Here is a 26,565-nt window from a genome sequence, read left to right on the forward strand (position 1 = left end):
GGAGATGTGGGCATGATCTGACGATTAGCTAAAGCCCACATGGTCTAATAGGGGGGGGGGGGGGGGAGAGTCGAAGTCAATCTTATATCCTGGGTCTTCTCCACCAGTCAGGGGCAGCTCTAGGCTCATGGTGGCCCTGGGCAGGGAGCGTAGGTAGGGGGGCCCCGGAGGAACAGGTAGGGGGCCTCCCAGAGGAACACAGGCGCGGAGACCAGTGAAGAGGGGGGTCAGGGTGTTTGAAAGTGGAACAGAGCGGGAGGCTGCCAAATCCCTGCCGGGGACCACCACGCTAATATGTATCCATCCTCAGAGGATTATTATATTAAGGATATATATTGGCGTGGTGACCCCTGTGGGTTGGTGGCCCTGTGCAGGTGCACAGCTTGCACATGCCTAAGGCCGCCCCTGCACCAGACGAGATTTGGGTTGTAAAGTCTGATGAGCCCTACAGAATTTTTAATTGTTTGACTTGGTTGCACTAGTCCTAATAGGAATCATATGTCAAAAGCATTACTGCCTTTGAATAGCCCATTCTCTAAAGTAGGTAAATCCTGTAAAAAAATATGCATTTCGTTTTGGGACATCAAGGAATAAACAAATTGTTTGTGTACTGTATTTTTGTAGACAAATGCATTCTGAATTAAGGGAACCAGCTCTAGCCTCTTACAAGCCAATTTCAAATCCTTGCCCTTTCCCCAGTCCTTAAGGCATTCTCATACTCAGAACAAGCAACCAGTCTACGTATGTGGCAAACTTATATCGCTCATAAAATCCCCAATAGGAGGATTGGTATACTTTTATTTTCCCACTATTATTTCTTGAAATACGATTTACAAATTCTCCTGACAGTGTATTTACTATAGCGCCAAGAGACCGCTGAACGTGAGCTCTACACATGTACTTTAACGCAACATAGGCTATGGTCCTGTAGAAGGAGCCCTGGTCCTGTAATATACACATTGACTCCACGGAGAAGTCATAAGGGACTTCCTAAAGAGGACAAGAAGTATAATGGAAGGCTGCAGCGAGGAGTATGTCATCGGATCGTAACTACCTTGTCATTCTTTGTTGTCATCGTCCTTACTCTTAACAATGAGCCATGATCCTTCCAAACGGCTGTGCCGCCGAGATAGACTAAAATCAGAAAGCTGCATAAATAGACACTGCTTTTAGCACCTCTTCATTAAAATGTCCCATTCCCGTCATCTGGCAGAGATGTCACAAAATATTCCAGACTAGCAGAACAAATGCCTCATCTCTCCTTGATTTGTTTGCCTGCTCTGCACCGCGTGCCTCCGCGGTATGATTAATGTTTGTATTTTATGTCTTGTTTTGCAGAAACAGAAACTCCCTCTTCGGGACAGGTTGTAGCTCGAGGACCTGTCGCTGATCCAGGTGCGTGCCGCTTGCGTCGCCATCTTTCCTCCTGTCTCCTCGTCTGTCTTCCTCTCGTACTTCTGATGTTTAATGTGGGGCAGGCAGATCTGTTTTGCGGCTTTTAATCAAGACGTTATGAGTCTTACGCAGGCAGGCAGATGGCGCTCAGGCTTCCAGCCTGTTTGCTTCTGCTCATTATCTGTCACATCTGTAATTTGCTTTCGAATGCACTTTCGTCTCAGTCCACACAGATTTACTGTCTCATTGCCCCTTTGTGGCATGATAATGAAAGGTAAGGCCCCCAGTGCTTAACTGGAAGAGTCTACCTGACAGAGCAAAATACTTCAACCATCTAAAGAAACAAATGGGCTGATTTCAACTGCCTCGAAGAAATGTGATCCCTGCGTAAGCACCTGTTTGCACAAAGATTTCAGTTAGGCGTGGTGCAGTATTTATATAATTACTGGTTGTGATAAGGTTCTCATCCCATTAAACTTCAGCTGTTTAAACCTGCCCCAACGTAATAATTGAAAAATGCTTTCTAAGCACCGGAACATTTAGATTTCATGTGGTAAGCACCGCAATCCTCATGCTATGCCACATTTTCAGGGCAAAATTCACGCAAGGCCAAACTTATCGCACCCAATAAACTGCTTCCAGACGATCCTATTTATTTTAATGCGATACATTATGCATACCTGTCTGGGTAACTCGTAATCAGGCCCAAATTAGTCGGGTGATGAGGGAGCAGCACTGACTCACATCAAAAGGCAAAATGTGGGTTTTTAATGGGGCAGCACAGTGCAAATTATCACTAGTTTGCCTCCTCTTCTCCAACATTCAAATGCTTCCCTTTTTTACCTATTTTTTACATTTGCCGTCACTGGGTGAACATTTCTAGAAGTGTTAAAGTTCTCTGCCAATCTCTGCTGTTTATTAAATCTTTCTCAGTCGTTACAGACTAGTGCCTGAGGAATAAGGCCTGTGACTAAGCGGGTGGCCATATCATGGACTAAGTTCTGTTCCATTAACGATATTGACATGGCAAAGTTAAAATAATGGCTACTCTGGGACCCTTACCCCAATATTTCTAATCTTTCTTTCTCTGATTCTTGTTTATGTTTTATATTTTTTCATACATTGCAATAAAGCACTTCTGCTGAGGTATTTACAGGCCATTGAGTGCCTTTTCTTTATTGTTGCAGTCCCCCCCACTTGTGCTGCAGGACTTTAATTAAGATAGAGATAATTTAACTGCGATAGTTCAATGCAGTGGGCTCTAAGAGGATTTCTGTAAAGGTTACAAGCTTTGTATGGTTGTAAACAATCACCATAAAAAGTTGCTGCCATTTTAGATAAAACTCTGTCATATTTTGAATGCAACAGCTAGACTGTTTGTTTTATCATTCGTGAGTGCTTTGTAGGTTTAGCTAACTGTGTTTCATTCTGTCACTACTGACAGACACCTTCTTGTGTTTGATTTAACCATGTTTAGCTACTATAATATCAACTTTTTGGGGTTGTTGTTCGCTAAGTAGAGGTTTCATGAGAGTGGAATTCAGAAGAATGCAAGACCAGCTGTTGAAATCTTCATGAATCTTTTTGCATAGTGACAGCTCCTGAAATGTGTACTGTTTAGGGATAGCAGTTGTTGTAGCACCACTGGGCAGGTTTACTTTTTCTCACCTTGTCTACTAACACTACACGTCAGGTTTCATATACCTGGTTTTCCAATGGATCTTGATTGTGCTGAGAGGAGTCAGATATAGGGGACCCAATGTAGTTATCCAGTGAGGACCAGGAATTGGAAAATTGACCTACAAACTAGTAATTAGATTCATATATATAATCCTCAACACTAGGAAATACAGATACAGAATTATCACATCTAGACCAAATCTCTTTAAGAAATTCAGTCGGTCTAAAATCATACAAACCAATAACTCACTTAGAGCTATGCAGAATATTTAACATTAGAATTTGCTATTCAGAGATCTCTCTATTCAGATTCCCGGCTCTCATTAATACTCAGTTGGAATGCACAATCAATAATTGAAGATGAGACATGGAAAGGCAGAAACATGATTTGAGGATGGTTTAGTTTTATCAGTACATTTTAAAAGAGTAAATACATAAATATCAGGCCTTTATTTTTCCTAGGAGTGCAGAGTAATCAAATTTAGTCTTTTCCTGTTGTCCAAAGGGGAGCGTTATGTAGGAGAGTAGGGTCTGCTTTCCTATGGTCACCCCATTTTTTTGCTTTTTGCTTTACTGGTTTACAACTTAGAAAGGCTGTGGTCCTTCTAATCAGACCCACAGCCCAGCTGTTCTCTCTCTGAATTCACACAATGTACTTTAGGTGCATTGCCAATTGGGTATTGGGTCACTCTTGTGAGTCCCTGTATAGTTTACCATAGGTACCCAGGGCATAGGTGCACCCAAGGCCTACCAGGGGCTGCAGCATGTATTATGTGCCACCCCTGGCTGGCCATTCAAATGAGCTGTTGCAGCTATATTGCTGTCCTGCACAAGATATATGTATTTGTACTGAAATTTGATATTATTGCACCAAATCTTATACGCTGTACTTTGACTATTGACAGGCTTCTTTCATATTGGTAAAGACAGCATCGGCAAGATGAATACGGTACAAGAATTAATGACACGGTCATTCCAAGCACGCCCACTGGAAGATAAACTACAGATAAAGAGGTTAGGACCTGATCGACCTGACCTACAACTCCAACAAGTTACCCAGGACAGAGGAAAATCTTACAATCGTACATTCTCAAACACCTGGTACACAAAAGCTGATTGGCTTACAGGGTGCCCTTCAAGAAACAAACTGTTCTGCTTCCCCTGCTTGCTGTTTAATGGTGACTTTCCTTGGACAAGAGAAGGCGTGATCGACTTGAAGCATCTGTCTGAAAAAATAAAGAAGCATGCACACACAAGAAAGCATATGGAAAACGTTACAAGACTGGGAATGTTGGGAGACGCACCGATTGAGCAGCACATAAGCGATGCATATCGCAAAACAATACAGAAACACAATGAAACAGTTGATAGGAATAGACACATACTATCAAAAATAATTGATTGCATTCGTTTCTGTGGTGCTTTCGAACTGGCATTGCGAGGCCATGATGAATCGGAAGGTTCCACAAATCCTGGAATATTCATGGGTCTTGTAGATTTAGTAGCAAGCATAGACAAGGAAATGGAAGCACATTTAGCAAGTGCTACTGTTTTTAAGGGCACCTCTAAAACGATACAAAATGAACTCCTGGAGTGTATGCTAGAAATAATGAGAAGCCATATTGTCCAAGAGTTGCAAAACACAGACTTTGTGGCTATTGAGGCTGATGACACCACTGATGTGGCCACACAAACGCAGTCCGTATTAGTCTTTCGGTACCTGGACAAGGGCTATAATGTTGTGGAGAGGTTCTATGGCTTCACTCATTTAAAAAACTCCACTGCAGAAACCATTACTGCAGCTATACTGCGTCAACTCAACTTCATTTTTCCAGAGCTGCAGCAAAGAAAAAAACTTATTGCACAAAGCTATGATGGTGCGTCCGTAATGAGTGGAAGCCATGGTGGCGTGCAGAAAAGAATTCGAGATGTCTACCCGAATGCTCATTATGTGCACTGTCACGCCCACCAACTTAATCTTATTATGCAACAGGCAGTTTCAAAGATCTCTGAAACACGAATTTTCTTTCAGGATGTAGGAGGCATGGCAGCATTCTTCTCACGTTCCCCAAAAAGAATGGAAGCACTTCAGGAGATTGTGGACAAAAGGGTTCCGAGGGGAGCCTCAACTCGTTGGAACTATAACATACGTACAGTCCAACTAATATTTCAATATAGGGAGGACCTTGTGCAATGTTTTGAAGCCATAGAAGCCGATCAAACCTTTGATTTCAAAAGTCACAGTGAAGCCCGTGGCTTTGCTAGAACACTAAAAGATAGATAGTTTCAGTTCTTTCTGTTTTTATTTGAAAAGATAATGTCAAAGGTGGAGAATTTATACAATCAGTTGCAAGGACGAGACGTAGATACTGTCTCTGTGAAAAGATATACCACAGAGTTTGTCGCAAGCATAAACACAGTGAGAGATGAGGTTGACAATTTAGATAGCCAACTGCCAGCGGCTTCAACTTTTTCAAACCACAGGAAAAACATCACCACTCTGGTCCGAAGTGCAAAAGAGATCTGTGACATTGTAATTGTGCAGGCACAAGACCGTTTTGCATTCACAAAACATTTGGGGAGTGCTGCATTATTGGAAAGTAAATACTTTGACAAATATAATGAATCCTTCCCTGAGCATGCTCTGCATGAGGCTGTGGAAGCTTATCCGATGCTCAACCAAAAGGACCTGAAAAGTGAGTTGACAGTAATGTACTCAATGCCTGTGTAACAGAAAGCCAAAGATGGCAGGTCTTTGCTGTCTTTAATTCATGAACTTAATATGGAAAAGACATTTACAGAGACAGTAGCTTTACTAAAAATCGTCATTACAACTCCTATGACAACCTCAGAGGCAGAACGATCTTTTTCCGCCTTAAAGAGGATTAAGACATTCCTGAGGAACACCATGCTTCAGGAAAGACTCAATGCTTTGGCAATGCTCTCTATAGAGAGCAAACTTGTTCAAAATATTGCTGACTTTAACGTTCAAGTAATTGAAAAATTTGCTGCGCTTAAAGACAGGCGTGCTGAATTTAGATACAAAAAGTAAATATGTTGAATGGTGATAGTTTGTGACCTGTTTAGTTGGTTCTTTTGTTGTTTGCTGTTTAAATCAAAAAAGTTTTTTATTTTTTGTTGTTGTTTGCAGTGTAAATAAAAACAATCTGTGAGGTTCTCAGCATTGTATCTTGAAGTCTGTGATGAAGCTCTGTTGTTATACTGAATAAGCAGCTACCTAGTATGTTATATGACAGCTCTTTAATATTGTAATCCCTGCACTTTCACAATTGCTTTATTAACCTTCCTGCTTTCTCAGATTTGCTTGAAAATGCACAATTTTTCCACCATTTTTTCAAAATTTTCTCGGGGGGAATTCCCCCCGAACATCTCCTTAGGGGGTCCGGGCTCGCTCGCTACGGTGCAGTATGAATATCAGTTTCCGCCTCACCACTTTAAAATGTCACCAGCCGCCACTGACAGGGAAATTACTATTTTGGCACTAACATCATGAATTTGTCTTCTCATGAGAACTAAGGCAGGGGTCTTAAATGTACTTTCAGATAAAAAAACATTTATCCTCAGAAGGATACTCTTCCACTTCGCTTAAGTCTATCAACACTACCAAATAGTAAATCTTTAGCACTGTGGATGCAGTTGACTTTTCCGAGCTATTTCAAAGTCTCAGACTAGGCATCAATTTCACTGCTAAATTCTTCAAGGGCTTTCTCTTGTACCTTGCCTCGCATAAACCGCCGTGAATGCACCATCTGGCCTTACACAGACCCCCCGCCCCCACCTGGCGTAACATGTCTGCAAACTCTCTGGCCATACAAACCTCTATTAATCGCACCTGTGTCCGTCCTTTCTCTCTCTTCTTCTCATCTTTGTCCTACTTACCTCTACACACGATCTCTTCCGACCGTAGGGGGCAATGCATTTGACCGGTATGTAATGACAAGGTCTCAAACAGCATATGTATAACCAGCACACAAGCGCCATAACAAGCCCGTTTGTATTATTACCAATGCGTATGTTTACATTTACCAGTGTTGCCTTCAATCGGCTTACTCTGTACTGTTCTGTTAAAAGTTTTTCTAATAAAATCTTTTGAAATAAAAAAAAATAATAATAATTCAGAGACAATCCAGTTAAGAATGTATGACCCATAGCATTCTGAGGGCGGCTTTCACTACTGATATATGCACTTGGAGAGGACTCTAGGAGAATATCGGAACGAGAATACTGGTATATTGAATGGAAAATGCTTTTCTTACTTTGTATCTCAATAATTTTCTATGCCTTTGCATGTCTGGGTTTTGGAAAAATACGTCTCTGCGACAGATCAAATGCTTCCTTGGAGTTGCAGGAACATCTGATGTAGACCCATCAGCCTTCAGTTTTTAATCTTCCCCCACCTGTATGCTGTTCTAAAGTCTAAACTCGGTCTGAATTCCTTTTGCTGACCTTTTTGGCACCAGGAAATATTCAAGGAAACGGTTTGTTCTATTAAAACTGTGGTACTTGTGGAGCAAGAAACATCTGTTTCTTGAAGTAACTGTTCAAAAAGGTGTAATTTGCACTTCGTAAGTGGTAGGTTTGAATTCAATGTTTTGAACCTCAGAAGGAAACCGTTGCTCATAACAAATAATCCAACTTTTTTGTTTTGTTATTTTCTGCCACTCTTCCAGTTAATTGACAGTGCTTCATTAAACCTTAGAAGTGCCAGGTTACATTGCCGAATATAGAGAAATGTACCTATTTGAAATAAGGGTATGTCGCTATGCTGCAAGAAAGATTGCCCGTCGTACTTTCGGTTCCCAAAAAGGCCTTGAAAGAAACAAGAAGTCAGGCAGAATAAAGGGACAAACTGCAGCGTTTGCAAGCTCTTCGTTAGAACTCTATGTTTGGCTTCAAAGACAAGTGCACGCGAGGTGGAATCCTGGTTCTTGATCCGGTTATCCTTCAATGTTTAGAAATATTTAGATTCGGAATTTTAGGGAAGCATGAACCTTTATTTTCATTCCTGTTTTCACAGCTTAATCCTTTTCTGTAATATTGTATGACTAGCGATGGATTAGTCCAGTGGAGGTGGGTTTTTACGGTTCGAGATGGGAACACGACATGGATGATGGCGTGGTCTGTCCATGTGATAGGCAACAGTTTGTTGACCAAAATGTTTCTGAAGGAGAGGATCGGGACCAGGAGGTGTCAGACGGTGTGTGTGGGTCCGGTGACGTGCTGGGTGAGGTCGAGGTTCTCCAGTAAAGCAACTTGGTTGGGGGTCAGTGGGGTCTTCTAAGTGAAACTTCAGGTGTTCTAGGAGAGCGAAGGGGCTGAATTTGTTGATGGTGGGTGCAACGAGGTCTGTGATGTGGCTGGCAAAGTTGGCATGGGGTCCAAGTGGTCTAGATACAAGAGACCTGTAAAAGGTAAAAAAGCTGTGATTTGTAGCTTGAAGGTGAGGTGCTCCATGCAACTAGTTGGTTTCTGTTAAGGTTGTTCAGAAGCAGGTGAGATGGAAGATAATGGTGACTCCACTTCTGGGCCTATGCTGGTGATCTCGTAGCCAGGCAGGATTGCCTTTGATGATGTCTGGTGCTTAGGCCGATTTCAGCCACGTTTCAGTCATTAGGTCCAGTTTGGGATCCTTGAGCAGGTCCCATATCTCCATGGTGTGCTTGCTGAGTGAGTATATGCTGAGGAGTATGCGTGTGAGCAGATGGGGTGGCGGGTGCTGTTGATTTTGTAGGCACAGAAGTGGCGAGTGTTGGAGGAGGCAGAATACATGAAAATCTGCTACAGGTGCAGGTGATAGCTCCTCCAATGTATTGTAGGGTAAGGCTGCACCAGTGCAGCGAGTTGTGCCTAATAGCATGGAGGGTCGCAGGTGGGCTAGTGGTTGGTGGGTGGATGACCAGGGGTCCTGGAGCTGGATACCGTCCGAGTGCAATCCAGGCACAGACAGCCGTGCCTTTGGCACGCCAGATACTTTTCCTTGTTATTATTTGAAAATAAAAGGAAGCAATCCAGAAGAATGGCAAGAAGTAATAGTTTTTAAACGCTCGCCAGAAAACAGTAGTAAACGTGCTTGTCTTCATTACTTAAGATGAAAAGGAAATACACAGTAGTAAGCTGTAAGAGAGGCACGGTTAGTACATAGAACTGGCTGACAATTGTGAACAAAAAGCTGAACAACTCTGTAATATGCCAGAAGGGAAACAATTAAAGCTTTGCTCGAATATGGTAAAAAGGGACAAGGGGTTGTACTGGCAGTTAATTATAGAAGCCTATAAAAAATCTGACGTTTCCAAGTTCTTTTTTAAGAGTCACAGAATATAGGTTTTACAGAAAAAACAATTGAAGGTATTATTTTAAGTGGCATTCCCTGGAAGGTAATAAGTTTAAAAGAGGACACTCTATGAACTGAAGGGTCAACTTTTCGATCTGTAAACTGAACTTTTCTTGTGGCATTGTAAGTAAATTAGCAATAAAATGTATTATGGATTTTCTTCTGAATATTATTAGAAGAACGCTGTTTAGTAACAAAATAAAATCCTCTTACCGGTATCATTCTAACATTATGGTATGCTTTTTCCCCCTGAGTCCAGTTATCCAGAGGTAATAATGAATGGTTTCTATGCTGAGTTAAGAAAGAAGATAAAAACCGGACATTGCAAGAATGCTTCTGCGGGTAAGATGGACAGGGAAGAATTGTTTCTTCTGATGAAAGATGTATTTCTTGTTGCCGCTGGTGATCTTCAAATACATTATGGGTATCAACCTCAAACAATGACTCAATTTTCAAAGTGTTATTAAAAAGATGTTTAGAGTTATCTATTCCAGCAACAGTATTTAAACAAGTGTCTTTTGTGAAAGAAAATTCTTCTTCATCGTAATTGAGAACCACCTCCCGTTTCAAGCTGCTGCTGCTTTGGCAGCCAATAGGACCCATTTGATCAAAGTGGTCATCTAAGAGTTTGCACTGTGTTCCAGATACTCCACCATACAACATGTTCTCTTCGTTGTCAAAGGGAGAAATTGATACCATTTCTACATCCATGTTCTTATATTGGTAAACCTCTTTAACCTGTAAAAAACAACATAGGACATTTAAAAACAATTTCCGTGAACCCAAACGTTTAGGAGACATAGGATCCTAAGTGATATCATTTAAATTGGAATTAAAAAAACTTTACTTACCTCTATTAAGGTCTTACAGCAGAAGCGTTCCAACTTTTCAAACCTGTAAAGTATTCTCTAAAGTCAGGTAGCTAAAGATGTTTCTTGCCTGTAGTTGGTGTTCTCCGTCAAGGGTGTCTACTCACTATGATAATCCCGGAACACTTTTAAATAAACTATATAAAAATACAATTCGTTTTTCAAGCTCCTAAAGAAGCAAAAGCATTGGTGGTCTTTTAATCTTTTAAAAGAAACTGCATAGGAAATTATGCGGTGCTCATTTTAAACCCCTAGCTTTGCCACACTTGCACTGCCCTGCACCAGCCACAGCCCCTCAAATCTCTAATCCACTGAGATATATGGGACAGCCAGGGGTGCAGTTATCCATGAAGGGGAATCCATGAAGGGGGAACTAGAATTAAAGCTTGGGTTTTCTCCTTCTTTTGGTCACATGGCATTTATTTCTGTGCTGCTTCTGGACCTATTTCATCTTCCTTTGGCAAGGACATTTTTCTGAGCCACATCAAGGTATAGTTCTTCATCTTCATAAGGATGAATCTTTTCATTCATCTAAGTCTGGGCCATTTTTTCCTCATCTCTGGATCAACTGTTCCATGGCTGTGTATTGGTCTCTTGGTCCTGTTCTCACAGTAGAGTCTTCCTCTCTTGATCCTCTTCTACTGGCTATGCCTTGGCCGCTTGGTTATCTTTTTGCTCAGTCTATTTCAGACAGATTTTGGCCCATTTCTTTTTTTCCTGGGCCATGTATGGGCCTACACTACATTACTTGGGACTGGCCTGTTTGTCCAGTGCCATGGTGGAAGTGTCTGAGATTACCTTTGTCTGTGTATGTTGCAGGTTTCTTGGGGACCCTCAGTGCGATCAGTATTGTGCAGTGGACCTTGTTAGTGAAGGCTGTATTTTGAGGTTGCACTCTGGTCCCTAGAGGTACACATGCCACGGCTAGACAAGGAGCTCAACTAAGCATTTGTGGGTTTTACAGGGACAGAGTAGGTCTGGTTCTGTGCTTTATATTGGACGGCTTTTCCATGCCATTGTCATGGGTTGCTATAATTGTAACGGACTTTCTTCTACTGGTGTTCATTCTGACCTTGTTATTGTGTACTCTTATTTTGGTTATTGCCCAATCTCTCCTGTTCATAGTTTGCCTGGTTTCTGCTTCCTATGGTGGCTGTGCCAATTACTGATTGACAGATTGTGGTCTGGTCAGCCTTCTGAGACTGCTTCAGTTAGGGAATGAGCCAGTCTAGGGACTGGGCAGCATCTGCCAAGGACTAGTTGGAAGCCGTGCTGGTGATTAGCTTCAGGACTCTGGGTCATGAAGTTCACATTGGAATGGTGGAAAAGCAGGCACCTTTTTGTGCACTGACCATCAAAAGACTTAATGTAAGTGTTCAGGATGATGACGTGACTGGTTTTATGATCTGTTCCAGGCTACTGGTTGTGGTAACACATGAAAGGCATGGTGCCTGTGAGAAAGTCAATTAACAAGCTAAGAATGTACTTGATAATATTTTGGGGTTGGTAACTGTGGGCTTTTAAATAACGTGCACAACAAAAAATGTGTATGCGTTTCTCTCTCTGTAAAACAGAAAACTATTGGGAATTTTCATCCGCTGGTCCTGCTGCTGGCACTTGAATCTTTCCTTCTGATAAGATATCACTTTTCTAGGCTGAAGGCTGTGGTCTATTAGAAAAGGTGAATGGTTTTATTCTCTATTATGTGAAGTTTCTTTTACCATGATGTGTGCAGAAAGAACGGAGCAGGAAGAGCAATGTACAATAAATTAATTTATGCAATGTATTTTAGAGATGTTATGTTACTTTTGGCAGAAAAGATTATATGAATACATATGAGTCAGAGGATGGACTGCCACAGTGAGATCCATTTCAATAAGCGCAGAGAAATATCCGACATTTCTTTTTTCCTTCATTAGAGCAGATCAACATGAATTTAAGGCTGAGGTGGAGGGATATCCGTTTCGCTCTTTTTACTTCTTGGAAGGCGGAGAGCGTTGGGATGAACGAGTGGGCTGGCAATGCAGGTGTTAACTCTTTTGCATTGTTTGCCTCCATCTTGATTTACTTCATTCCTGAATGCCACGTAGGGTCCCTAAAAGCTAGCAGTTTGAGAGGAGTGATCTCCTCTGTATTTTAAGAAACATTTCAACATGTGAAACTGTGATGGGTTCCATATGAGACAGTTATGGGGCAATTGTGTGGCGATGTAATTATGAAAAAACCAAACCCATTATTCGGTTGCCCTACATACATTATATACTGATTATATGGGATGGTCAGAAGTTCTATGGACATTTCTGATACTGAAGGTCAACTAGGAAGAAATTAATAAGTGAAACATTTTTAGATATGTCTAAAAATGTCAGAAATGGGACATTCTTGTTCACATGATTCAGGAGACCTCACTGAACAAATAACACATGGAATACTGTTATCGCACACATCATCACAAGTACATGGACTATCCCCTTTCGCAAATTTATAAAATCAAAAGAAACTGCTTTGAATCAGCTGAAATTAAAGCAGAGTCAAGTCTGACAGCACCTCATCTGTAGGCCCATAAATACCGTCAATGTGTTGCAAAATGGGCTGATGAGAAAGTCAAGAACCCTGATATGGCAGTACATGTATTAAGCAAAAATAAAAAGAAACTCTAGAATAGTGTTAGGGAGCAATTAATCTAGCAACATAAAGGAAGTGATAAAACGTAGTGCCCACGAGATAAATGCATATTGTATTCTATCTGGAAATGGTTCCATTTTAATACAAGATACTCAAATCAGATTAAAAATGAGGATAAAACTGTAATACATGTTCAAGAGGATCCCCTACTATAAATTTGTGGCTAGACTTTCCATAAAGACGAAGTTTTGAATACAATACTTGTGCCTATGGGTGTAACAAGGGAAGGACCATGTGAACTATAATCAGGGCCAATTAAATTATGTGGGAATGGAGGGTCAAATTATGAAGCAGGGTTGAGTAAATTATGCAGCAAGAAAAGGAAAATTATGCTGCATGATTCCGCACATTTTGTGATAGTATTACTTCATTGTTTTGTTGTTTTTACACTTGTTAATACTGACTGGGCGTTGGTTGCACCTCATTAGTGCCAGTTTAACACCCAAACATAGAAATAAGCAAGACATGAAACCAATTGACCTATGCAAAGGGCATTCCACTGCTTGCAAACGTGTTACTTTATTTTTAGGTCTCGACCAATGCTTGTTTGTGTCGAGATTATAGTAAGCGGTTCGAAAAGTCTACCTAGCTGCGGATCGTGTACAGTTCATGTGATTCAGGCGCATGCACATCAAACACCACAAGCCTCGGCATCAGACTTCAAAGGGATCCGCTCCCCCGCCCCGCTTCAGACTTCAAAGGAATGCGCTCCCCGCCCCTGCCACAGCAATGCCGAGAGCTTGTTCTCCTTACCATGTACCCACAATTGTCCCTGTGCGCCTCTCAAAACTGCCCCTCCCTCTCCCCCACCAAGGAGCGCTTCTCAAGAGAGGAGGCCTTAAAAGTGCAACTCAGGAGGAAACTGTACAAATAAAGGGAGTGCAACGTGGTATTCTTCGGATTGTGTATCAAATACACGGCAGCAGTAACTTAAGGCACATGTATACATGAGTTCCCAACAAACTCGGGAGTACTTACTCACAAGAGTTTCTCTCATATACCCTAAAGACCCAGTAGACAGTGTGCAGCGACACTGTGCCGAACAAAACACACTTCACCGCAGAACACCTGCTTTGCTTTTCATGTATACCAAAATCAGTGTACACCGACAGTGCCGAACTAGACTCACTCCACTGCATAACTCCTGCTTTGCTTCACACGTATACCAAAATAACCTTCAGTACTGCAAGGGACGAGACGTGACCCATCTTTAGGTGAACTGTACCTCACACTCGCCAGGACCTACTGAGAAGAACTAGTACTCTGTGCCAACGCATACCACCTGCACCATTTCAAGACGCAACCACATCAGACAGTTTCACATACGACACTGATCTCGCAAAAGTGGCTCATATAGAGCTTTGATGAGACCGTGTTCGAGGCAGTTACTTAACTAGCCCAGCAACACCTCGAAACACATTGTCCAGATGTACTTGTGACTTTGCGTCACACATACTCCCATTAACACCTCAGGAGGGGACAACTTAATCACAAATGACACTCTGGAAGCTTTGCTTCGCACATGCCCCATTACCACCTCTGGGGACACTGTTTTATACATACCAGCTTTCCCACCTCAGGAAACAATCTCAGCGCACCACCTCTGACTCTACCACTCTACCGCCCTCACTATACCGCCCTCACCCTACCGCCCTCACTCTACCACTCTACCGCCCTCACTCTACCACTCTACCGCCCTCACTCTACCACTCTACCGCCCTCACTCTGCCGCCCTCACTCTACCACTCTACCGCCCTCACTCTACCGCCCTCAATCTACCGCCCTCAATCTACCGCCCTCAATCTACCTCTCTACTGCCCTCACTCTACCACTCTACTGCCCTCACTCTACCACTCTACCGCCCTCACTCTACCACTCTACCGCCCTCACTCTACCGCCCTAACACTACCACCCTCACTCTACGACTCTACCGCCCTCACTCTACCGCCCTCACTCTACCGCCGTCAATCTACCACTCTCACTCTACCACTTTACCGCCCTCACTCTACCACTTTACCGCCCTCACTCTACCGACCTCACTCGACCACTCTACCGCCCTCACTCTACCAGTCTACCGCCCTCACTCTACCACTCTACTGCCCTCACTCTACCACCCTCACTCTATCACTCTACTACCCTCACTCTACCACTCTGCCGCCCTCACTCTACCACTCTACCACCCTCACTCTATCACTCTACCACTCTACCTCCCTTACTCTACCACCCTCACTCTACCACTCTACCGCCCTCACTCCAACACTCTACCGCCCACACTCCACCACTCTACCGCCCTCACTCAACCGCCCTCAATCTACCACTCTACCGCCCTTACTCTAGCACTCTACTGCCCTCACTCTACCACTCTACCGCCCTCACTCTACAACTCTACCGCCCTCACTCTATCACTCTAACACCCTCAATCTACCACTCTACCTCCCTCACTCTACCACTCTACCGCCCTCACTCTACCACCCTCACTCTACCACTCTACCGCCCTCACTCTCTGCCCTCACTCTACCACTCTACCGCCCTCACTCGACCACTCTACTGCCCTTACTCTACCGCCCTCATGCTACCACTCCTCCGCCCTCATGCTACCACTCTACTGCCCTCACTCTACCACTCTACTGCCCTCACTCTACCACTTTATCTCCCTCACTCTACCACTCTACCGCTATCATTCTACCACTCTAATGCCCTCACTCTACCGCCCTCACTCGACCGCCCTGACTCTACCACTCTTCCGCCCTCACTCTACCATTCTACCGCCCTCAGTCTACCACTCTACCACCCTCACTCTACTGCCCTCACTCTACCGCCCTCACTTTACAGCCCTAACTCTAAAGCTCTACCGCCCTCACTCTACCACCCTCACCCTACCACTCTACTGCCCTCACTCTACCACTCTACCGACCTCACGCTACCGCCCTCACTATACCACTCTACTGCCCTCACTCTACCATCTCACTCTCCCACTCTCACTCTACCGCCCTGACTCTACCGCCCTCACTCTACCACTCTACCGCCCTCACTCTACCGCCCTCACTCTATCACTCTACTGCCCTCACTTTACTACTCTACCGACCTCACTCTACCGCCTTCACTCTACTACTCTACCGCCCTCACTCTACCACTCTACTGCCCTCACTCTACCGCCCTCACTATACCGCCCTCACTCTATCACCCTCACTCTACTGCCCTCACTCTACCGCCCTCACTCTACCGCCCTCACTCTACCGCCCTCACTCTATTACTCTTCCGCCCTCACTCTTCCGCCCTCTCTGCCACTCTACTGCCCTCACTCTACCGCCCTCACTCTACCGCCCTCACTCTACCACTCTACCGCCCTCACTCTACTGCCCTAACTCTACCACTCTACTGCCCTCACTCTACCGCCCTCACTCTACCGCCCTCACATTACCACTCTACCGCCCTCACGCCCTCACTCTACCGCCGTCACTCTACCGCTCTCACTCTACCACTCTACCGCCCTCACTCTAACACTCTACCGCCATCACTCTACCGCACTCACTCTACCACCCTCACTCTACCACCCTCACTCTACCACCCTTCACTCTACCGCCCTCACTCTACCGCCCTCACTCTACCGCCCTCACTCTACCACTCTACCACCCTCACTCTACCACTCTAACGCCCTCACTCTACCACCCTCACTCTACCACTCTACCATCCTCACTCTACCACTTTACCACCCTCACTCTACCACTTTACTGCCCTCACTCTACCGCCCTCACTCTACCACTCTACCGCCCTCACTCTACCACTCTACCGCCCTCACTCTACCAGCCCTCACTTTACCACTCTACTACCCTCACTCTACCACTCTACCGCCTTCACTCTACCACTCTACCGCCCTCACTCTACTGCCCTCACTCTACCACTCTACCAATCTCACTCTACCGCCCTCACTCTACCGCCCTCACTCTACCACTCTACCGCCCTCACTCTACTTTCCTTACTCTACCACTCTACCGCCCTCACTCTACCGCCCTCACTCTACCGCCCTCACTCTACCACTCTACCGCCCTCACTCTACTGCCCTCACTCTACTGCCCTCACTCTACCGCCTTCACTCTACCACTCTACCGCCCTCACTCTACTGCCCTCACTCTACCACTCTACCAATCTCACTCTACCGCCCTCACTCTACCGCCCTCACTCTACCACTCTACCGCCCTCACTCTACTGTCCTTACTCTACCACTCTATGGCCCTCTCTCTACCGCCCTCACTCTACCACTCTACCGCCCTCACTCTACCACTCTACCGCCCTCACTCTACTGCCCTTACTCTACCACTCTACCGCCCTCACTCTACCACTCTACCGCTCTCACTCTACCACTCTACCACCCTCACTCCACCGCACTCACACTACCACTCTACCGCCCTCACACCCTCACTCTACTGCCCTCACTCTACCACTCTACTGCCCTCACTCTACTGTCCACACTCTACCACTCTATCGCAACACTCTACCACTCTACCGCCCTCACTCTACCACGGTACCGCCCTCACTCTACCACTGTACCGCCCTCACTCTACCACCCTCACTATACTGCCCTCACTCTAACACTCTACCGCCCTCACTCAACCGACCTCACTCTACTGCCCTCATTCTACTGCCCTCACTCTACCGCACTCACTCTACCGCACTCACTCACTCTATCGCCCTCACTCACTTTATCTATCTATCGCCCTCCCTCACTCTATCTATCACCCTCCCTCACTCTATCTATCTATCGCCCTCCCTCACTCTATCGCCCTCCCTCACTCTATCTATCGACCTCCCTCTATCTATCTATCCCCCTCCCTCTATCTATCGCCCTCTCTCTATCGCACTCCCTCTACCTATCGCCCTCCCTCTATCTATCGCCATCCCTCCATTTCCCTCGCTCTCTTCCATCCGTCTCCTTCTCTAACTCCCTTTTCTCTTCTCCTGTGCTGATCCGCTGTTCTCTTTCACCCGCCTCCTTCTCTAACACCCTATTCTCTTCTCCTGTGCTAATATGCTGTTCTCTTCCACCCGCTTCCTTCCTCAACTCCCTGTTCTCTTCTCCTGTGCTGATCTGCTGCTCTCGTCCACCCCACCTCCTTCTTTAACTCTGTTCTTTTCTCCTGAGCTGATCTACTGCACGTTCATTTGTTCATCTGTTATAATTGCTGAAAACGAGCACTTTTTAAACGGCGAGTTTTAAATTACCTACTTTGTTTGCACTAGCATAATTATTGCTTTGGACATAACGTGTGCCTGCACATAGTCGGTGACAGCCGATTTTCGGGCTGAATATCGATCTATTAGCCTGCAAGGTCTCAGAAAACGGCGGACATCTTGGGTAGGGGCGTGAGCCTAACAGCGCTCTAGCCACCACTACTTAAGGAGCCCCCAGCTAAAGAACGCGAGATTCTTTGCGTGTTTAAAACCATTGGACCCCTCTTGAGGCGAAATAGCCGAGAGGTAGTTGTACTGCACGTTCATTTGTTCATCTGTTATAATTGCTGAAAACGAGCACTTTTTAAACGGCGAGTTTTAAATTACCTACTTTGTTTGCACTAGCATAATTATTGCTTTGGACATAACGTGTGCCTGCACATAGTCGGTGACAGCCGATTTTCGGGCTGAATATCGATCTATTAGCCTGCAAGGTCTCAGAAAACGGCGGACATCTTGGGTAGGGGCGTGAGCCTAACAGCGCTCTAGCCACCACTACTTAAGGAGCCCCCAGCTAAAGAACGCGAGATTCTTTGCGTGTTTAAAACCATTGGACCCCTCTTGAGGCGAAATAGCCGAGAGGTAGTTGTACTGCACGTTCATTTGTTCATCTGTTATAATTGCTGAAAACGAGCACTTTTTAAACGGCGAGTTTTAAATTACCTACTTTGTTTGCACTAGCATAATTATTGCTTTGGACATAACGTGAGCCTGCACATAGTCGGTGACAGACGATTTTCGGGCTGAATACCGATCTATTAGCCTGCAAGGTCTCAGAAAACGGCGGACATCTTGGGTAGGGGCGTGAGCCTAACAGCGCTCTAGCCACCACTACTTAAGGAAACGGAAACTCTCCGCCATAGCGGATGCGAATAGTGGACGCGCCTGCATCAGCGCCGGAGTCACGCCTGAGTCAGCCCGTCTGCGCCCGTCCGCGACTAGGACGCGCCCAGCGGCCATGACTTCTACTCCCCAGCTAAATTCACCGGTATGTGTCAGCAACCAGACAATTAGCGACACTATTGCTTCCCCCTATATACAATATAGTGCAGACCCGCTTTTAGCTTTAAGACCATTCAGACAACCAGGCTGTTGTCTTTTAGACTTAAACAGAAAATATAACATCTGTCACGGCTGTTCACTAATAACGAATGCTGTTAGAATTAAACAGCTTGAGACCCAAACGAATGCTGCATGCGTTAATTCTAACCCTAAATTATTTACCTTTTTCAGTTTGAACTGTCGTTCTTTGCCCAGACACAAAACTGAAATTTTTAATTTCTTGACGGATGAAGCCCCTGACGCATTGTTTATTACTGAAACATGGCTTCATGCTAGCTCTGGACCGGATGTAGCCACGGCTCTTCCAGACTCATATGCAATGATACCCCTTGACAGGATAAACAAAACCGGAGGAGGCATAGCAGTTATTTTTAAGAAAATCTATACCTGTGAGTTTATAAACTTCCCATGTCCAGGGTGTGAAGGCGCCACCTTCAAAATTATACTCTCACCCAATTTTACCTTTTCCGGTGCACTTATTTACCGTCCACCTGGTGCCGCATCAAATTGGCTAAATAACATTTCGGAACTTCTAGGCCCTTTTATTATATATACTACCAATTTTACAGTCATTGGTGATCTGAATCTTCATCTGGATAATGAGCACTGTACTAAGGCTACTGAACTTATTGATGACTTTATGTCCCTCAATCTAAGTCTCAAAAACTCTGGCCCTACGCATACTGCAGGTCATTTACTGGACCCAATCTTCTCAAATATTCATAATTTAAACACATTTCCAGTTCTACCTATTCCCTGGTCAGACCATTTTCCCATCAAATTCTCCTTTCATATGCCAACTTCCAATAACTCTCTCACGGCTCAACCCTCCACAGTAAGAAAATGGAAAAAACTTGACATTAATATTCTCAATACCCTGCTAGAAGACACGATTCCAGGCAACAATTCAGGAGTACAAAATCTATCAGTTTCTGTCCAATCATGGCTCCTAACAGCCATTGACTCTTGCCTCCCTAAAACCAAGCTAAAAGGCATAAACCAACGTCCACCCGCTCCGTGGTTCAATGATTCTCTAAAGCATGAAAAAACCAAATGTAAGAACGCTGAGCGCCAATGGAGAAAGTCCTACTCCATTGAAGCTAAAAATGATTACAAAAATCAATTAACTCAATACCAAAAGCTGTGCAGTAAAGCAAAAGCTAATTTTGTCTGCACTAAAATTACTGCAGCCTTAAATCAAGCTAAAACGCTTTTTAAAACAGTTAAAGAGCTAGCCGGCTCAAATACCTCTCCAACTCCACCTGATTTAAATAAAACTCAATGCAATCAACTTGCCGCATTCTTTGTCGACAAAGTTGATAAAATCTATCAGGCCATCCAACTTAACCAGAACAATCATGAGGAAGATCATTGTGACGGTAATGATCCTAACAGACTATGCACTCAAGAGACTACTTTTGCTATTCCTTCTGATAAAATTTCCACCCCCTCACTGAGTGCCTGGCCAACACTCAACGTTGACACTGTCACCGAACTTCTAAGCACGATAAAATCAGGCTCACCAAATGACCCTCTACCCTGCCCCATTTTAAAATTACTTAGTAAAAAAGCTTTATCCACCATTACAGATCTTCTAAATAGCTCCTTGCAAGAAGAATGTGTTCCTCAGGAGTGGAAGCATGCTATGATCCATCCCCTTCTAAAAAAAGCTGATGCTGACCCGAAGATACCCGCAAACTTCCGACCAATATCTCTCATTCCGATTTTTGCCAAAATTCTAGAAAAGCATGTCCACCGTTGTCTTTCAAATTATATAACGACACATGATCTGTTACCTCCCCATCAATCTAGCTTCCGGGCAGGTTTTTCAACAGAAACCACCCTCTTAGGTGTAACAGAAAACATACGTTCAATGATAGACAAGGGTGAAACAGTGGCACTGGTGCTTTTAGACCTCAGTGCCGCATTTGACACTGTCTCACATGCGATACTAATAAAAACTCTTTGCTCAATAGGCATCTGTGGCCCTGCTTTAAATTGGATCACATCCTTACTTGAAAACAGAACATTTCAAATCTTCTCTAATTCTGCGTGTTCTGATATCCATACCTTCAAACATGGAGTCCCACAAGGCTCAATTTTAAGTCCACTACTTTTTAATTTATATATGAGCCCTCTTGCAAAAATAGCTAAGGAAACTGGACTGATAATGTTCTCCTATGCTGATGATTCTCAGCTTCTCTTTTCCCTTCCACCAACAGGCAATAATGATCCGTCTACTTTAAGAGTAGGACTTACAAAAATCGCTGGATGGATGAAAAAAAACTTCTTGAAGTTGAACGGTGAAAAAACCGAACTTATAATCCTGGGAAGAAATAAAGAACTCTGGGGACCCCAACAATGGCCCCCGGAAATGGGCTCTCCTCCAATTCCAACTAACCAGGCCCGGAACCTAGGCTTTGTTGTTGATGACACACTCAGTATGCACCAGCAGGCCATTAAAACATCAGCCACTTGCTTCGTCATCCTAAAGTGGCTAAAGAAAATCTGCTGGATGTTACCGGATCATACCAAAAGAATTGTCATTAACGCCCTAATAACATCAAGATTAGACTATGCCAATGTGCTATACTTAGGGTCCAACAAGACCACAATCCGCAAACTACAAACTGTGCAGAATGCAGCTGCAAGATTGTTAGGTAAAATTCCTATCCATGCGCCCACTACCAAGCTCATACATGAATTGCACTGGTTAAAAATTGAGAACAGAATCAAATTCAAATCATTATGCTTCATGCATAAAATCTCAACAAATAAAGCTCCCAAATACCTACGAAGTCTGGTACATTGTTACCTTCCATCTAGGACGCTGAGATCTGCAACAGCGAATAAATTTGTTGTGCCCAGAATAAGACTATCACGCATGGGAGGCAGATCCTTCGCATACCTTGGTCCCTCCCTTTGGAACTCCATGCCACAAGCTCTGCGCTCAGAGGTTAATTACATCAGGTTTAAAAAAGCCATAAAAACCTGGCTGTTCAACGTCTAAGTCAGCTGTCCAATTACTCTTCACTGAATCATAAGCGCCGGGAAACCCTTTGTTGGGTAGCTGTTTGCGCTATACAAAATAAATAAATAAATAAAATAAATAAAATTTCCACCGCCTCCTTATGTAACTCCCGGTTCTCTTCTCCTGTGCTGATCTGTTGCTCCCTTCCACCCGCCTCCTTCTTTACCTCCCTGTTCTCTTCTCTTCTCTTGTGCTGATCTGCTGCTCTCTTCCACCCTGCCTCCTTCTCTAACTCCCTGTTCTCTTCTCCTGTGCTGATCTGCTGCTCTCTTCCACCCCACCTCCTTCTTTAACTCCCTTTTCTCTTTTGCTGGGCTGATCTGCTGATCTCTTCAACCCACCTCCTTCTTTAACTCCCTGTTCTCTTCTCCTGTGCTAATCTGCTGTTCTCTTCCACCCGCCTCTTTCTCTAACTCCCTGTTCTCTTCTCCTGTGCCGATCTGCTGTTCTCTTCCACCCGCCTCCTTCTTTAACTCCCTGCTCTCTTCTCCTGTGCTAATCTGCTGCTCTCTTCCCCCGCCTCCTTCATTAACTCCCTGTTCTCTTTTGATGTGCTGATATGCTGTTCTCTTCCACCCACCTCCTTCTCTAATTCCCTGATCTCTTCTCCCGTATTGATCTGCTGCTCTCTTCCACCGCCTACTTCTCTAGCTCCCTGTTCTCGTCTCTTCTCCTGTGCCGATCTGCTGTTCTCTTCCAACCGCCACCTTCTGTAACTCCCTGTTCTCTTCTCCTGTGCTGATCTGCTGCTCTCTTCCACCCGGCTCCTTCTTTAACTCCCTGTTCTCTTCTCCTGTGATGATCTGCTTCTCTCTTCCACCCGCCTCCTTCTTTAACTCCCTGTTCTTTTCTCCTGTGCTGACCTGCTGCTCTCTTCCACCCCACCTCCTTCTTTAACTCCCTGTTCTTTTCTCTCGAGCTGATCTGCTGTTCTCTTCCACCGCTTCCTTCTTTAACTCTCTGTTCTCTTCTCCTGTGCTGATCAGGTGCTCTCTTCCACCCCACCTCCTTCTTTAACTCCCTGTTCTCTTCTCTTCTCCTGTGCTGATCCGCTGCTCTCTTCCACCCGTTTCCTTCCTTAACTCCCTGTTCGTCTTCTCCTGTGCTGATCTGCTGCTCTCTTCCACCCCACCTCCTTCTTTAACTATGTTTTTTTCTCCTTTGCTGATCTGCTGTTCCCTTACACCACCTCCTTCTCTAACTCCCTGTTCTCTTCTCTCATGCTGATCTGCTGTTCCCTTCCTCCCACCTCATTCTCTAACTCCTTGTTCTCTTCTCCTGTGATGATCTTTCTGCTATCTTCCATCCGCCTCCTTCTCTAATTCCCTGTTCTCTTCTCCTGTGCTGATCTGCTGTTCTCTTTCACCCGCCTCCTTCTCTAACTCCCTTTTCTCTTCTCCTGTGCTGATCGGCTGTTCTCTTTCACCCTGCCTCCTTCTCTAACTCCCTGTTCTCTTCTCCTGTGCTAATATGCTGTTCTCTTCCACCCGCTTCGTTCCTTAACTCCCTGTTCTCTTCTCCTGTGCTGATATGCTGCTCTCTTCCACCCCACCTCCGTCTTTAACTCCATGTTCCCTCACCTGTGCTGATCTGCTGTTCTCTTCCACCCGCCTCCTTCTTTAACTCCCTGTTTTCTTCTCCTGTGCTGATCTGCTGCTCTCTTCCACCCCACCTCCTTCTTTAACTCTCTGTTCTCTTCTATTCTCCTGTGCTGATCTGCTACTCTCTTCCACCCGCCTCCTTCTTTAACTCCCTGTTCTGTTCTCCCGTGCTGATCTGCTGCTCTCTTCCACCCACCCCCTTCTCTAACTCCCTGTTCTCTTCTCCTGTGCTGATCTGCTCTTCTCTCCCACCCGCCTCATTCTCTAACTCCTTGTTGCCTTCTCCTGTGATGATCTTTTTGCTCTCTTTCACCTGCCTCCTTCTCTAACACCCTGTTCTCTTCTCCTGTGCTAATATGCTGTTCTCTTCCACCCGCTTCCTTCCTTAACTAGCTGTTCTCTTCTCCTCTGCTGATCTGCTGCTCTCTTCAACCCCACCTCCTTCTTTAACATCATGTTCTCTTCTGCTGTTCAGTTATGCTGCTCTCTACCACCCACCTCCTTCTCCAACTCCCTGTTCTCTTCTCTTCTCCCGAGCTGATCTGCAGCTCTCTCCCACCCGCCTTCTTCTCTAGGTTCCTGTTCTCTTCTCTTCTCCTGTGCTGATCTGCTGTTCTCTTCCACCGCCTCCTTCTTTAACTCCCTGTTCTCTTTTGCTGTGCTGATCTGCTGCTCTCTTCCACGCCGCCTCCTTCTTTAACTCCCTGGTCTCTTCTCCTGTGCTGATCTGCTGCTCTCATCCACCACACTTCATTCTTTAACTCCCTGGTCTCTTCTCTTTGCCTGTGCTGATCTGCTGTTCTCTTTCACCTCGCATCCTTCTCTAACTCCCTGGTCTCTTCTCCTGTGCTAATATGTTGTTCTCTTCCACCCGCTTCCTTCCTTAACTAGCTGTTCTCTTCTCCTCTGCTGATCTGCTGTTCTCTTCCACCCCACCTCCTTCTTTAACTCTGTTTTTTTCTCCTTTGCTGATCTGCTGTTCCCTTAAACCACCTCCTTCTCTAACTCCCTGTCCTCTTGTCACATGCTGATCTGCTGTTCTCTTCCGCCCACCTCATTCTTTAACTCCCTGTTCTCTTCTCCTGTGCTGATCTGATGTTCTCTTTCACCTGCCTCCTTCTCTATTCACCCTGTTCTCTTCTCCTGTGCTAAGGAGTAGTTTTTTACCTGTAACTCCAGTTCGTAGGAGGGGTATCTCTGTTATAGTCATAATCTAGTGAATAGCCCCGCCTATGTGCGTGGACCCCGGAGCAATCAAAAATAATCTCTTAAGCTTTCTTCATTGCAGTCCTGCATAGACACTTAAGAGAAAATTAAAGACAATAATGCAGCCTGTACCTGCAAGGCTACACTGTCCAGTACTTCATCTAGAAATGCCAAGGATATAACACCAATAACACATTTAATACAATTTGTCAAGTTTTACTCATAGAGAAACATTCCTCCCCTCACCAAATCCTTGGAATGATAGAGAGGAAGGGATGGACAGACAAGCCTCCATAGGCTGCCTTTATGTGTCTGGAAAAGGGATACCGTGACTTTAAGAAACTCTCTAGAGACCCTCAGTATCCCAGCATGCACAGCCCATTCCTTTTACTTTCAGTTCTCTTTGAAGGTGCATAAAGAAAGGCCTGTAGCATACATCACAGTACCATTTTCTCCACCGGGGAGTAGGGCGGGCGCTTATGACTATAACAGAGATACCCCTACTACAGAACTGGAGTTACAGGTAAGAAAATACTCCTTCTGTAGTAGGGGATTTCTGTGTATAGTCATGATCTAGTGAATAGAATGGCAAGCCCATCCAAAAACAACCCGGCGGTGGAGAAAAATAGACAACACCACTATTTTGCGAACAAATTCCGCAGCGAAGCCTGCCCAACCTGAGCATCTGCCCTGGCATTAGATTCCAGACAGTAATGCTTAGCAAAGGTGTGAACCGACTTCCAAGTGGCCGCCCTGCAGATCTCTGCAATGGGAAAATTTCGAAGCAAAGCTGTTGTAGCTGCTTTGGCCCTGTTAGAACAAGCCTTAGGCTTACCCCCTAAGGTCTTATTCGCTTTCTGGTAACAGAGCTGTATACATGACACAATCCACCTAGAGATGGACTGTTTCGAAGTAGCCAGACCAGTCCTAACCGACCCATAGTTGAGAAACAATTTGTCGGATCTACGAATATCCTTGGTCTTATCCAGATAGAATTTCAACACATTTCTGACATCCAGGGAATGAAGAGAACTGGAAGGATTCTGGAAAAATGTTGGTAAAGTTATAGTCTGATTAACATGAAAATCAGAAATCACCTTGGGAAGGAACTTAGGGTGAGTATGCATTACAATCTTAGCAGCATGAAATACAGTGTAAGGTTCCTGGCAACACAATGCCTGAATTTCCCTCACCCTGCGGGCCGAAGTATTGGCCAGGAGGAACGCCGCCTTCCAAGACAGGTGCTGCAGTGAAGCCTTATGAATAGGCTGGAAAGGTTCCTTCATCAACCTGGACAGCACCACATTCAGTTCCCATGAAGGTGAAGGAAAACAAACAGGAGGGAACACCTTCTTCAACCCTTCCAAAAAGTCCTTAATCACAGAAATCTGGAAGAAGGATGTCTGCGAAGGGCATTTTCTGTAAGCAGTCAATGCATCCAGATGAACCTTGATG

At 44.8% G+C, this 26,565-nt stretch overlaps 1 protein-coding gene across 1 annotated transcript in view; it reads right to left on the minus strand.

The window, feature by feature from the left end:
- TESMIN (testis expressed metallothionein like protein) overlaps positions 1-26,565 on the minus strand; it is a 1,691,460-nt gene that overhangs the window by 1,605,390 nt on the left and 59,505 nt on the right. The window contains exon 2 of the mRNA XM_086958946.1: positions 9,641-10,165. Within this exon, the coding sequence (XP_086815072.1) occupies positions 9,641-10,138 (498 nt within the window). The 5' untranslated portion in view covers positions 10,139-10,165. The remainder of the gene's footprint in view (positions 1-9,640; positions 10,166-26,565) is intronic.

Source organism: Lissotriton vulgaris, chromosome 2_1 (genome assembly GCF_964263255.1).
Source record: "Lissotriton vulgaris chromosome 2_1, aLisVul1.2, whole genome shotgun sequence".
In the NCBI taxonomy this organism is placed as follows: domain Eukaryota; kingdom Metazoa; phylum Chordata; class Amphibia; order Caudata; family Salamandridae; genus Lissotriton; species Lissotriton vulgaris.